At 40.2% G+C, this 15301-nt stretch overlaps 1 protein-coding gene across 1 annotated transcript in view; it reads right to left on the reverse strand.

Annotated features, from left to right (window-relative positions):
• Positions 1-1453: 1453 nt before the first annotated feature.
• Positions 1454-15301, reverse strand: part of LOC115191444 (tripartite motif-containing protein 16-like) — a 124659-nt gene continuing 110811 nt past the window's right edge. Inside the window, exon 7 of the mRNA XM_029749295.1 lies at positions 1454-1752. Within this exon, the coding sequence (XP_029605155.1) occupies positions 1665-1752 (88 nt within the window). The 3' untranslated portion in view covers positions 1454-1664. The remainder of the gene's footprint in view (positions 1753-15301) is intronic.

Below are 15301 nucleotides of genomic sequence, written 5' to 3' on the forward strand. Positions count from 1 at the left end.
CTGCCCGAAGCCTGATTTTGTGGATATATGGATAAAAACTGCAGACCCTAATGTATTTATGCTTTCTGAAACCTGGCTCAAAAAACCTATTACACTCAAAAAAATTGGCATAAATGGTTAGAATGGTTTTAGTGCAGATGGTAAATCTAAGGGTGGTGGTGTTGCTGTATACGTAAAACACAGCAGTCGTTCTGACATCTACTAAACCTCAGCATTTTGAATATCTGTCTTTGAACCTAAACCTTGGCTCCTGTTTAAATAGTGTAGTATCTAGTTGTTATAGACCACCCGCTACTGTTGGCTCTCTGGATTGTATTTTCAAATTGTTATCACAGCATGTCAACTCCGAGTTTGTCCTGATGGGTGATCTGAATCAGGATTGGTTATTAACATCTAACTCTGATCAACTCTAAATTCTATGCAATACCTATAATCTCACTCAGATTGTCAACAGTGTAACTAGGTTGAATATATAGTATCCTCTGAAATCCTCTTTGATTGATTTGATCTTAACCAATACTCCTCATCGTTTTAATGCTTCTGGTATTTTTGCAAATGATATAAGTGATCACTGTGCTATTGCCTGTGTGAGAGATGGTTAAATTCCTAAGCATTCTCCATGTGTCATTACGAAAAGAAACCGGAAGCTGTTTGATATTCCAGGTTTTTTACATGATGTATCTAGCATTGAATGGAATAGAATGGAATTAATCCCTGATGTTGAACTAGCCTTTTCTTACTTCCACAATGCATTCCAGGATGTATGCAATAGGCCCCTTTAAATAAATTCAGGATTAAGGGCAGAGAGAACCCTTGGTTTACTGAGGAACGTACTAAAATCATGAGGGAACTAAATGCTATGTGGGCTGAAGCAAAAGGGTTCTGGTTCGGCGGATGATTGGATGGCTTTAACAAGCGGGGCATTGTTCTATTTTTTATTTTTTATTTTATTTCACCTTTATTTAACCAGGTAGGCAAGTTGAGAACAAGTTCTCATTTACAATTGCGACCTGGCCAAGATAAAGCAAAGCAGTTCGACAACATACAAAAACACAGAGTTACACATGGAGTAAAACAACATACAATCAATGATGCAGTAGAAAAAAATAAGACTATATACAATGTGAGCAAATGATGTGAGATAAGGGAGGTGAAGGCAAAAAAATGCCATGGTGGCAAAGTAAATAAAGTATGGCAAGAAAAACACTGGAATGGTAGATTTGTAGTTTAAGAAAGTTAAAAGTTAAAATATAAATAATATGATGCAAAGGAGCAAAATAAATAAAATAAATAAATACAGTAGGGGAAGAGGTAGTTGTTTGGGTTAAATTATAGATGGGCTATGTACAGGTGCAGTGATCTGTGAGCTGCTCTGACAGCTGGTGCTTAAAGCTAGTGAGGGAGATAAGTGTTTCCAGTTTCAGAGATTTTTGTAATTGTATTGACGCTTTAGTAAAGCAACCATACTTTTGTGTAGCTGAACCTCTCTGGATTTTAGAGCCCTGTAAAAGGCTGTGAGAAACCTATCATGATCTATTTTAGGATCTGTTGTTTCTACCTCAGAATTGGCTGTATCAAGCTGTTTGGCCGCCTCATATATCAACAAATCGTCTACCTCAGAATTGTCATTTAAAGCGTTGAAATTATCAGGCTTCAATGTTTTACTATGTATGTCCTGGGTGCCGAATTCCTCCTCGACCACGTCTTCTCCACGTATTGGGCCTTCTGTGTTGGTATACGCCTGGGAGGAACCTGAAAGACAAATATATACAAAATAGGGTATTAAAAAGAAAATATATTTTATATAAAAATTTAAAATACATTTCAGATATTTTAATATATTAACAATATATATATAGTTAAATTACCTCTGTTTTTTTGACACCTGCTGTTTTGAGGAATCCTGGATACCGCGGGTCCTAGCCCTTTTTCCTCTGGCTTTGTTGATTCTGCATTGTTTGTATAGCTATTGTTGGAGTCTGAAAAAAACTCATTATTTAACATTGTTTTAACACATGTCCTAGGAGTGTCATCTGATGAAGATCATCAAAGGTTAGTGCTGCATTTAGCTGTGTTTTGGGTTTTTGTGACATATATGCTTGCTTTGAAAATGGCTGTGTGATTATTTCTGGCTGGGTACTCTCCTGACATAATATAATGTTTTGCTTTCGCTGTAAAGCCTTTTTGAAATCGGACAATGTGGTTGGATTAACGAGAGTCTTATCTTTCAAATGGTGTAAAATAGTCGTATGGTTGAAAAATTGAAATTATTGCATTTTTGAGGTATTTGTATTTCGCGCCAGGTTCTTCCATTGGATATTGGTGAGGAGTTCCGCAAGCGGAACCCCTAGATGCAAGAGTTAACACACGCTCTGCATTAACCCCGGTTTTGGGGGTTGTGTAGAGTGATACATTGTTCACTTTATTTTCAATAATTTGCTGCATAACATTTGTAAATTCTCTCGAAATAAAAAATATTTCTTCTCTCTACATCGTATGCATATAGTTGCCCATTGCTTTACATCTCCAATCACCACGTCTAAAAGTGCGGCTACAGAGGCCTTGATGGTGTCCACAAAAATAGTACTGACATCCTCAGGCTGTGTACATGTAGAGGGTGTCGGGGGGGCTTGCCTGGGGGGTGAGAGAAAAGAGGGCTGTGAGGCATAGAGTCCTTAGGGTCTGGTACCCATGATGTATTTGAGTCCTGGTATGGTATATGAATATCCATGGTATATGCTGATATGAAGAACCGGAGGCTTTATGGTCACCCCTTTTATTGTTGAACCAGTCAGTAACGTAACAGCCGGGTACTTAGTTTTCATCAGGGGCTGACCCTACGGAGGATGAACCTTCTGAGGGCTCCTTTGAATCATAATCCTCAGAATTCATATATATTATGCACTTCCTTAGCTGAACAATACTCTGCCGTTGTTGGCTCTGTACAAAAGGAGCATCCACTAACTCTAACATTTTCAATTCCATTAGATCCCAACTTTTAAAAGGAATAAGCATACGCAACCTAAAATCCCCGTCAGGCCACCTTCACAGATGTTTTCGTTGCGGAATTTCTCGTCGCTGATATAGAACACCCACATGGAAGTCCATTCTTTCTTTGTATTTTCACCCTGTGAAATATTCTTCCTGAGGAGTCAGGGGCACCTTCCCAACATCTCGTAGCCCGTGAACAAGCTATAACCCTTTGTGACAACTCTCAGTTCAGGACACACCAGCTTGCGAAACACCTGCCAGTCTTCAAGCCTGTAGTCCACTCCTAAAGTCTGGTCGGTATATTCTTCTCCTTCGGCAACGGTATAGTGTTCCACTCTACAGGCCGGGTAATCAAACAGATAACCCCATAGTTGTCCATTAGACATCAACACTTGGTCTTTCAGTGCAGTTGCGGGTGGTATTTGCGTTCTATACATATTTAGAAAATGCTTTTTTGGCGCATCGTATATTGTTGCCTTATACTCGGACCTTTCTCTATGTTTTAACAGAGTTCCTGCTTCAGTTGTTACCGTCATCACGTGTGTGTCACTGATCACAAAATCAATGTTTAATTTCTTGTTTATCTAGGACTAACATTTACAAATGTTTTAGAAGTTGACAGTACTATTGGCATATTTTATCTGTAAATGTAATATGTTACTGTAAAATCACATACAACAGATACCTAGAGATCTACAGCAAAAATACTGTAAAATAAATTACAGTAAGTTAACGGCAATTCAAGTTGCCAAGTAAATCCTGTACATTTCGTAGATACAAGTAATTACCGTGAAATAGAAGCAAAATAATATATTGAAATCAGAAAGATGTACAGGTGCTCTAAAAATACAGCAAATTGTTGTTATTTATAAACAGTAAGTTATTGTAGTACATCTACAGCAACATGTTGTAATTCTACTTTACAGTAAATCACTGTTTTACAGTACTTTTATTGGCAACTTTTTTGCCGTTAATTTACTGTAATTTCTACAGTACATGTTTTTACAGTGTAGGGTCAGGGTTAGAGCTACTACATTCAGCAGTAACCCTAATGCTAGACATATCTAGGACTAAAAAGAGAAGACGTTTTACAATCAGAGTTCTTTGTATCTCTTCTTAGTCATACAGATCCCCCCACATCTTATAGGTGGACGGGGTTATGAATATATCCAATACATTATTTCTGAAACCAGATGAAATTAAACTGTCTTTCAGCAGGAAAAGCTTCTCTAATAATCCTAACCATGGCTGGGTGTCTTCAGAGACTGAGAGGTATAGAGACACACTGTCAAGGTGACAGGTATCCTAGTGGTTTAGAGACTGAGAGGTATAGAGACACACTGTCAAGGTGACAGGTATCCTAGTGGTTTAGAGACTGAGAGGTATAGAGACACACTGTCAAGGTGACAGGTATCCTAGTGGTTTAGAGACTGAGAGGTATAGAGACACACTGTCAAGGTGACAGGTATCCTAGTGGTTTAGAGACTGAGAGGTATAGAGACACCCTGTCAAGGTAACAGGTATCCTAGTGGTTTAGAGACTGAGAGGTATAGAGACACACTGTCAAGGTGACAGGTATCCTAGTGGTTTAGAGACTGAGAGGTTTAGAGACACACTGTCAAGGTGACAGGTATCCTAGTGGTTTAGAGACTGAGAGGTATAGAGACACACTGTCAAGGTGACAGGTATCCTAGTGGTTTAGAGACTGAGAGGTATAGAGACACACTGTCAAGTCAAAACATCTGGCTGTGATTTCATGTCAACACCCTCATTCTATTCTATTCTAGTCATTATATTATATTGTATTAAATTATAATATATTATATCCATAGGCTCCACTCAGTATAGTGTTAATGATGACTGTTTGTTGTGTACATTGGTTGAATGGTTAGGACTATCTCTCTGTGGTCACAGTTTAAATCCCAAGAGACCAGGAGACCTAAAGGAAGCCTTCAACACTGCATCCCATCATCCAGTCATAGTAAACAACCTGTCTGTCTGTCTGGTTGTTGTTGCTATCAGTATTAAAAAGCCTTACAACTCTATGCACAAGCAATACTTTAAACAATAAAACATTTTTTAACATTTACTTGAAGAACAGTGAAGATGCAAAGTTTAAGACACCAAGAGGGTGCCCTGCAGGTAAACAAGACACCACTGAATCCTCTTGTCTTCTACAACCAGGAGATGGCTTGCAGGTAAACAAGACACCACTGAATCCTCTGGTCTTCTAGAACCAAGAGGGTGGCCTGCAGGTTAACAAGACACCACTGAATCCTCTTGTCTTCTACAACCAGGAGATGGCTTGCAGGTAAACAAGACACCACTGAATCCTCTGGTCTTCTAGAACCAAGAGGGTGGCCTGCAGGTAAACAAGACACCACTGAATCCTCTTGTCTTCTACAACCAGGAGATGGCTTGCAGGTAAACAAGACACCACTGAATCCTCTGGTCTTCTAGAACCAAGAGGGTGGCCTGCAGGTAAACAAGACACCACTGAATCCTATGGTCTTCCAGAACCAAGAGGGTGGCCTGCAGGTTAACAAGACACCACTGAATAACCACTGTTAACCTTTTGGGGATAGGGGGCAGTATTTGCACGGCCGGATAAAAAACGTACCCGATTTAATCGGGTTACTACTCCTGCCCAGTAACTAGAATATGTATATTTTCAAACAAAACTACATTTGTTGTGGACCTGGGATTCCTGGAAGTGCCTTCTGATGAAGATAATCAAAGGTAAGGGAATATTGACAATAGTATTTTTGATTTTAGATGGTTCCAAGATGGCGCTAACATGTATCGCCTAGCCTATTTTTCTGAGCATACCACGTCGTTTATTGCAAAGTGTGATTTCCCAGTAAAGTTATTTTTAAATCTGGCAATGTGGTTGCATTCACGAGATGTTAATCTATAATTCTTTGAAAGACAATATTATATTTTAACAATATTTTCGAATAGTAATTTTGTAAATTGTAGCGCTGATTCACTGGAAGCATTTGAGGGAAAATATTTTCTGAACGTCACGCGCCGATGAAAAATTATGTTTTTATATATAAATATGAACTCTATCTAACAAAAAATGCATGTATTGTGTAACATGATGTCCTAGGAGTGTCATCTGATGAAGATTGTCAAAAGTAAGTGCTGCATTTAGCTGTGTTTTGGGTATTTGTGATGCATGCTAGTTGCTTTGAAAATGGCAGTGTGATTTTCTTTGGCAGGGTACTCTCCTAACAATCTAATTTTTAGCTTTTTCTGTAAAGCCTTTTTGAAATCGGACAACGTGGTTCAATTCAGGAGAGGTGTATCTATAAAATGGTGTAAAATAGTCATATGTTTGAGAAATTGAAGTTAAATCATTAACCTGTTATGGATAGGGGGCAGTATTTTCACGTCCGGACATTATATGCTAGCTTGAAAAATGGGTGTCTGATTATTTCTGGCTGGGTACTCTCCTGACATAATCTAATGTTTTGCTTTCGTTGTAAAGCCTTTTTGAAATCGGACAATGTGGTTAGATAAAGGAGAGTCTTGCCTTTAAAATGGTGTAAAATAGTCATATGTTTGAAAAATTGAATTTTTCGGATTTTCGAGGAATTTGTAATTCGCGCCACGCCCTATCATTGGATATTGGCGAGGCGTTCCGCTAGCGGAACATCTAGATGTAAGAGGTTAACTTCTTGAGGCTACCTGGGACGTTAGCGTGCCCCCCGTGGCGCACCCTATCAACAGCAGGTGCATTTCAAGAGCGGCAAATTTGAAACCAAATAAATGTACAAATTCAAATTTCTCAAACATACAACTAACTTACAGCCTTTGAAAGATAAACATCTTCTTAATCTAACCACGTTTACCGATTTCAAAAAGGTTTTACGGGGAAAGCATAAAGTTAGGTTATGTTAGGAGAGTACATTGACAATAGCGGTGTGCAATGCATTGTCGATTCAAAGACAGGCTTCACCAAAACCATACAATCAGCTAAAATTATGCACTAACCTTTTACAATCTCCATCAGATGACACTCCTAGGACATTATGTTAGACAATGCATGCATTTTTAGTTCTATCAAGTTCATATTTATATCTAAAAACAGTGTTTTACTATGGCGTTGATGTTCAGGAAATCGTTTCCCTCCAATACCGGCAGTCAAGTCATGACAACAAAATAATTAATTAATATTAGAAAACATTGGTAAAATATTATATTGTCATTCAAAGAATTATAGATTTACATCTCTTGAACGCAATGGACTTGTCAGATTTAAAATTAACCTTACTGGGAAATCACACTTTGCAATAATCTGAGCACTGCGCCAGAAAAATACGCATCGCGATACAGACTAACCGCCATGTTGGAGGAATCTAAAATCGAAAATACTATATAAATAATCCATTACCTTTGATTCTCTTCATCAGATGTCACTTCCAAAGAGTCCCAGGTCCATAACGAATGTAGTTTTGTTCAAAAAAGCTCATCATTTATGTCGAAAAACCTCCGTGTTGTAGCGCATGATCTAAGCCAGCCGGACTTCACTTCACTTCAAGAACGGAAAAAATATATTTCCGTTCGTTCAAACATGTCAAACGTTGTATCGCATAAATCATTAGGGCCTTTTTTAACCAGAACATGAATACAATTCAAGGCGGACCATTGGGTTTTCTTTTAAAACGTTTCGGAATGAGAGTACCCACCATCAAATCGCGCGCCAGGTGTCTAATGGGCCATCGCCGTTCCATGGCTCTTATTCGGTCAGATCTCACTGTAGAACACTCAAAACACTTTGTAAAGGCTGGGGACATCTTGTGGAAGCAATAGGAAGTGCCAGAATATTCCTATCCCCCTTTGTTTTTCAATGGCATAGGCTCAAAGTCAATTCAACACATCAGGTATCCACTTCCTGTCAGAATCTGTCTCAGGGTTTTGCCTGCCAAATGAGTTCTGTTATACTCACAGACACCATTCAAACAGTTTTTGAAACTTTAGGGTGTTTTCTATCCATATATAATAAGTATATGCATATTGTAGTTACTGGGTAGGTGTAGGAGGCAGTTAAAAATGGGCACATATTTTTTCAAAAAATTCTCAATACTGCCCCCTATACCCTAACAGGTTAAAGGGAGTGCTCCTAACCGCAGCTTGTTACCTGTAAAAAAGACACCTGTCCACGGAAGCAATCAACCAATCAGATTACAAACTCTCCACCATGGCCAAGACCAAAGAGCTCTAAAAGGATGTCAGGGACAAGATTGTAGACCTACACAAGGCTGGAATGGGCTACAAGACCATCGCCAGGCAGCTTGGTGAGAAGGTGACAACATTTGGTGCGATTATTCGAAAATGGAAGAAACACAAAAGAACTGTCAATATCCCTCGTCCTGGGGCTCCATGCAAGATCTCACCTTGTGGAGTTGCAATGATCATGAGAACAGTGAGGAATCAGCCCAGAACTACACGGGAGGATCTTGTCAATGATCTCAAGGCAGCTGGGACCATAGTCACCAAGAAAACAATTGGTAACACACTACGCTGTGAAGAACTGAAATCCTGCAGCGCCTGCAAGGTCCCCCTGCTCAAGAATACATATACAGGCCCGTCTGAAGTTTGCCAATGAACATCTGAATGACTCAGAGGACAACTGGTGAAAGTGTTGTGGTCAGATGAGACCAAAATGGAGCTCTTTGACATCAACTCAACTCGCCGTGTTTGGAGGAGGAGGAATGCTGCCTATGACCCAAGAACACCATCTCCACCGTCAAACATGGAGGTGGAAACATTATGCTTTGGGGGTGTTTTTCTGCTAAGGGGACAGGACAACTTCACCGCTTCAAAGGGACGATGGACGGGGCCATGTACCATCAAATCTTGGGTGAAAACCTCCTCAAGAAGCTCAAGAAGAAGGACATTAAGGTCCTGGAGTGGCCTAGCCAGTCTCCAGACCTTAATCCCATAGAAAATCTGTGGAGGGAGCTGAAAATCCGAGTTGCCAAACGTCAGCTTCGAAACCTTAACCTGTTAGGGTATAGGGGGCAGTATTGAGAATTTTTAAAAAAAATATGTGCCCATTTTTAACCTGTTTGGGCTAGGGGGCAGTATTGAGAATTTTGGAAAAAATATGTTCCCATTTTTAACTGCCTCCTACACCAACTCAGAAGCTAGAATATGCATATTATTGTTCAGGTTTAGATAGAAAACACTCTGAATTTTCTAAAACTGTTTGAATGGTGTCTGTGAGTATAACAGAACTCCTATGGCAGGCAAAAACCTGACAAGGTTTCAAGCAGGAAGTACCCTGTCTGACAAGGAGTCGTGCGTCTTGCATCTTTTTATTGAAAAGTAAGGATCTTAGCTGTAACGTGACAATTCCCAGGGCTCCAATAGGCTCTCAGAGCCCGCGAAAAACCTGAAGGTTTACGAGGGAGCCTCAGGCTGAAACACATTATCACCTTTTGTAAGTGTCGACTCAGAGGACCTTTGAATGAGGCGCGTGCACGAGTCGCTCCCGAGGAGAAATTTTATTCGGCTGTTTAGGCTCAATGCATACTCCCGGTCGGAATATTATCACTTCTCTACGACATAAATGGCATAAAAATTGGTTTTAAACAGCGGTTGACATGCTTCGAAGTACGGTAATGGAATATTTAGACATTTTTGACACGCCAATGCGCCATGCGCGGGACCGTGAAGAAGCATTCTGATAGTGTCTAGAACTCACGAACAAAACGTCGCTGTTGGAACATAACGATGGATTATTTGGGACCAAACCAACATTTGTTATTGAAGTAGAAGTCCTGGCAGTGTATTCTGACGAAGAACAAGCAAGGTAAGAACATTTTTCTTATAGGAAATGTGATTTTGGTGGAGGCTGACCTGGGTGGGTATCTAAATAGCTAGCCCTGTAATGCCGGGCTATGTACTTAGATTATTGCAAAATGTGCTTCATCCGAAAAGCTATTTTAAAATCGGACATATCGAGTGCATAGAGGAGTAATGTATCTATAATTCTTAAAATAATTGTTATGCTTTTTGTGAACGTTTATTTTGAGTAATTTAGCAAACTGTTAGTAAATTCCCCGGAAGTTTGCGGGGGTTATGCTTTTTCTGAACGTCACATGCTAATGTAAAAAGCTGGTTTTTGATATAAATATGAACTTGATTGAACAAAACATGCATGTATTGTATAACACAATGTCCTAGGTGTGTCATCTGATGAAGATCATCAAAGGTTAGTGCTGCATTTAGCTGTGGTTTGGGTTTATGTGACATGATATGCTAGCTTGAAAAATGGGTGTCTGATTTTTTCTGGCTGGGCACTCTGCTGACATAATCTAATGTTTTGCTTTCGTTGTAAAGCCTTTTTGAAATCGGACAGTGGGGTTAGATTAACGAGATTCTTGTCTTTAAATAGCTGTAAAATAGTCATATGTTTGAGAAATTGAAGTAATAGTATTTCTAACGATTCAAAAATCGCGCCACTGGATTTCAGTGGCTGTTACGTAGGTGGGACGAGTTCGTCCCACATGCCCCAGAGAGGTTAACTGCCTATTACACCAACTCAGAAGCTAGAATATGCATATTATTGTTCAGGTTTGGATAGAAAACACCCTAAAGTTTCTAAAACTGTTTGAATGGTGTCTGTGAGTATAACAGAACTCATTTGGCAGGCAAAACCCTGAGACAGATTCTGACAGGAAGTGGATACCTGATGTGTTGAATTGACTTTCAGCCTATGCCATTGAAAAACAAAGGGGGTGAGGAATGTTTTGGCACTTCCTATTGCTTCCACAAGATGTCCCCAGCCTTTACAAAGTGTTTTGAGTCTTATACTGTGAGATCTGACCGAAGAAGAGCCTTGGAACGGCGATGGCCCATTAGACCCCTGGCGCACGAGTTGATGGTGGGTACTCTCATTCCGAAACGTTTTAAAAGAGAACCCAATGGTCCGCCTTGAATTTTATTCATGTTCTGGTTAAAAAAGGCCCTAATGATTTATGCGATACAACGTTTGACATGTTTGAACGAACGTAAATATATTTTTTCCGTTCGGGAAGTGAAGTGAAGTCCGGCTGGCTTAGATCATGTGCTACAACACGGAGGTTTTTGGACATAAATGATGAGCTTTTTTGAACAAAACTACATTCGTTATGGACCTGGGATTCTTTGGAAGTGACATCTGATGAAGAGAATCAAAGGTAATGGATTATTTACATAGTATTTTCGATTTTAGATCTCTCCAACATGGCGGTTAGTCTGTATCGCAATGCGTATTTTTCTGGCGCAGTGCTCAGATTATTGCAAAGTGTGATTTCCCAGTAAGGTTAATTTTAAATCTGGCAAGTCCATTGCGTTCAAGAGATGTAAATCTATAATTCTTTGAATGACAATATAATATTTTACCAATGTTTTCTAATATTAATTAATTATTTTGTTGTCATGACTTGACTGCCGGTATTGGAGGGAAACGATTTCCTGAACATCAACGCCATAGTAAAACGCTGTTTTTAGATATAAATATGAACTTGATAGAACTAAAAATGCATGCATTGTCTAACATAATGTCCTAGGAGTGTCATCTGATGGAGATTGTAAAAGGTTAGTGCATAATTTTAGCTGATTTTATGGTTTTGGTGACGCCTGTCTTTGAATCGACAATGCATTACGCACAGCTATTGTCAATGTACTCTCCTAACATAACCTAACTTTATGCTTTCCCCGTAAAAGCTTTTTGAAATCGGACAACGTGGTTAGATTAAGGAGATGTTTATCTTTCAAAGGGTGTAACTTAGTTGTATGTTTGAGAAATTTAAATTTTGACATTTATTTGGTTTCAAATTTGCCACTCTTGAAATGCACCTGCTGTTGATAGGGTGCGCCACGGGTGTGCAAACCTGGTGGCCAACTACAAGAAATGTCTGACCTCTGTGATTGCCAACAAGGGTTTTGCCACCAAGTACTAAGTCATGTTTTGCAGATGGGTGAAATACTTATTTCCCTCATTAAAATGCAAATCATTTTGTAACATTTTTGACATGTGTTTATCTGGATTTGTTTGTTGTTATTCTGTCTCTCACTGTTCAAATAAACCTACTATTAAAATGATAGACTGATACTTTCTTTGTAAGTGGGCAAACGTACAAAATCAGCAGGGGATCAAATACTTTTTCCCCCACTGTAGGCATTTAAAACCATACAAAGCAGCAGAGATAAATCTTAAAGAAGATAAGACAATTGATGGAGAATTGTTACAGGATAGCCAAGAACGAAGGCCCCAGGAAGAATTGGACATGTGGAAAATGAAAGGGGGCAATCCTACAAGAGAAGGTCTGACATAAGGATAATTTACTAATCTTACCAAAGACATTGTTTAGATATGCAGCAATATTGATACATGGGCTGAGCCATGTATCAATAGGGGGGAAGGATGGTAGAGCAGGTGATAGAACAGGTTAGGAAACACTACAGGTTAGGAAAGAGTGGTGGCCTAGAGGATAACTACTTAATGGCCTAGAGGATAACTACTTAACCTCTTTGCTATAGGGGGCAGTATTTTCACGGCCGGATGAAAAATGTACCCAAATTAAACGGCCTACTTCTCGGGCCCAGAGTCAAATATTTTCATATTATTAGTATATTTGGACAGAAAGCACTCTGAAGTTTCTAAAACTGTTTGAATGGTGGCTGTGAGTATAACAGAACTCATATGGCAGGCCAAAACCTGAGAAGATTCCATGCAGGAAGTGCCCTGTCTGACATGTTGTTGTCCTTCTAGGACATCTCTATCAAAAATATAGAATCTCTGCTGTAACATGACATTTTCTAAGGCTTCCATTGGCTCTAAGAAGGCACCAGAAAGTGGAATGAGAGCAGGAGTGTTTGTGAGTGGTCAGGCAGGGAACACTGACACAGGAGATGATCACTAACCTTTGATGATCTTCATCAGGTGACACTCCTAGGACATTATGTTATACAATACATGCATGTTTTGTTCAATCAAGTTCATATTTATATCAAAAACCAGCTTTTTACATTAGCATGTTTTGTTCAGAACTAGCATACCCACCGAAAACTTCCGGTGAATTTACTAAAATACTCATGATAAATGTTGACAAAAAACATAACAATTATTTTAAGAATTATAGATATAGAACTCCTTTATGCAATCGCGTTGTCCGATTTTAAAATAGCTTTTCGGTGAAAGCACATTTTGCAATATTCTGAGTACATAGCCCGGCCATCACGGCTAGCTATTTTGACACCCACCAAGTTTGGCACAGATTTACTATAAGAAAAATTGGATTACCTTTGCTTTTCTTTGTCAGAATGCACTCCCAGGACTTCTACTTCATCCACAAATGTTGTTTTGGTTCAAAATAATCCATAGTTATGTTAAAATATCCTCTGTTTTGTTCTTGCGTTCAAGACACTATCCGAACGGTGACGCGTGGTAGCGTATCGTGACAAAACATTTCAAAATATTCCATTACTGTACTTTGAAGCATGTCAAACGCTGTTTAAAATCCATTTTTATGTGATTTTTCTCATAAAATAGCGATAATATTCCGACCAGGAGACGTCTTTTTCGTTCAAAGACTGAAAGTGTAAAATGGCCTTTTCATGTGCACGCGCAAGCCCGTCTCACTGTTCTCAGATCGACCACTATACAAATGCGCTACTGTTTTTCAGGCAGGGGCTGTAAAGTCATCATTCAACGTTCTGGCGCCATCTGAGAGCCTATGGGAGCCTTAGAAAGTGTCACGTTACAGCAGAGATCCTCTGTTTTCGATAAAGAGAGTATAGAAGGCCAAGAAATGGTCAGAGAGGGCACTTCCTGTACAGAATCTTCTCAGGTTTTGGCCTGCCATATGAGTTCTGTTATACTCACAGACACCATTCAAACAGTTTTAAAAACTTTAGGGTGTTTTCTATCCAAATCAAACAATTATATGCATATTCTAGTTTCTGGGCAGTAGTAATAACCAGATTAAATCAGGTACGTTTTTATCCGGATGTGAAAATACTGCCCCCTACCCTAGGGAGGGTAAAGCTGCCTAAGGAGTCGGTAATTGCAGACAGCTGTATCTCCTGACGAGAGGGCGGGGTCAGAGCTCCAATCTGCAATGGGGCCGACCAATCAGCTGCTTAGAATTTCAGGAAGCCATCCCGAAACACACACATACAAACAAACCCACAAACAAAGAAACTGGGGAATTTAACACGTGCATACCTACACGTACGCTATGGTCACAAGACGCAGGCCTCCTTACTGTCCCTAGAATTTCTAAGCAAACAGCTGGAGGCAGGGCTTTCTCCTATAGAGCTCAATTTTTATTGAATGGTCTGCCTATCCATGTGAGAGACGTAGACTCGGTCTCGACTTTTAAGTCTTTATTGAAGACTCATCTCTTCAGTAGGTCCTATGATTGAGTGTCGTCTGGCCCAGGAGTGTGAAGGTGAATGGAAAGGCACTGGAGCAACGAACCGCCCTTGCTGTCTCTGACTGGCCGGCTTTCCTCTCTCCACTGGGATTCTCTGCCTCTAACCCTATTACAGGGGCTGAGTCACTGGCTTACTGGTGCTCTTCCATGCCGTCCCTTGGAGGGGTGCATCACTTGAGTGGGTTGAGTCACTGACGTGATCTTCCTGTCCGTTTTGGCGCCCCCCCCTTGGGTTGTGCCGTGGCGGAGATCTTTGTGGGCTATACTCGGCCTTGTCTCAGGATGATAAGTTGGTGGCTGAAGATATCCCTCTAGTGGTGTGGGGCCTGTGCTTTCACAAAGTGGGTGGGGTTATAGCCTGCCTGTTTGGCCCTGTCCGGGGGTATCGTCAGATGGGGCCACAGTGTGTCCCGACCCCTCCTGTCTCAGCCTCCAGTATTTATGCTGCAGTAGTTTATGTGTCGGGGGGCTTGGGTCAGTCTGTTATATCTGGAGTATTTCTCCTGTCTTATCCGGTGCCCTGTGTGAATTTATGTATACTCTTTCTAATTCTCTCCCTCTTTCTCTTTTTCTCAATTTCTCTCTTTCTCTCTTTCTTTCTTTCTTTCTTTCTTTCTTAATTTCTTTCTCTCTCTCTCTCAGAGGACCTGAGACCTAGGATCATGCCTCAAGACTGCCTGGCCTGATGACTCCTTGCTGTCCCCAGTCCACCTGGCTGTGCTGCTGCTTCAGTTTCAACTGTTCTGCCTGCGGCTTTGGAACCCTGACCTGTTCACCGGATGTGCTACCTGTCCCAGACCTGCTGTTTTCAACTCTCTAGAGACAGCAGGAGCAGTAGAGATACTCTGAATGATCACCTATGAAAAGCCAACTGA

This window comes from Salmo trutta, chromosome 4 (assembly GCF_901001165.1).
Source record: "Salmo trutta chromosome 4, fSalTru1.1, whole genome shotgun sequence".
Classification (NCBI taxonomy): Eukaryota; Metazoa; Chordata; class Actinopteri; order Salmoniformes; family Salmonidae; genus Salmo; species Salmo trutta.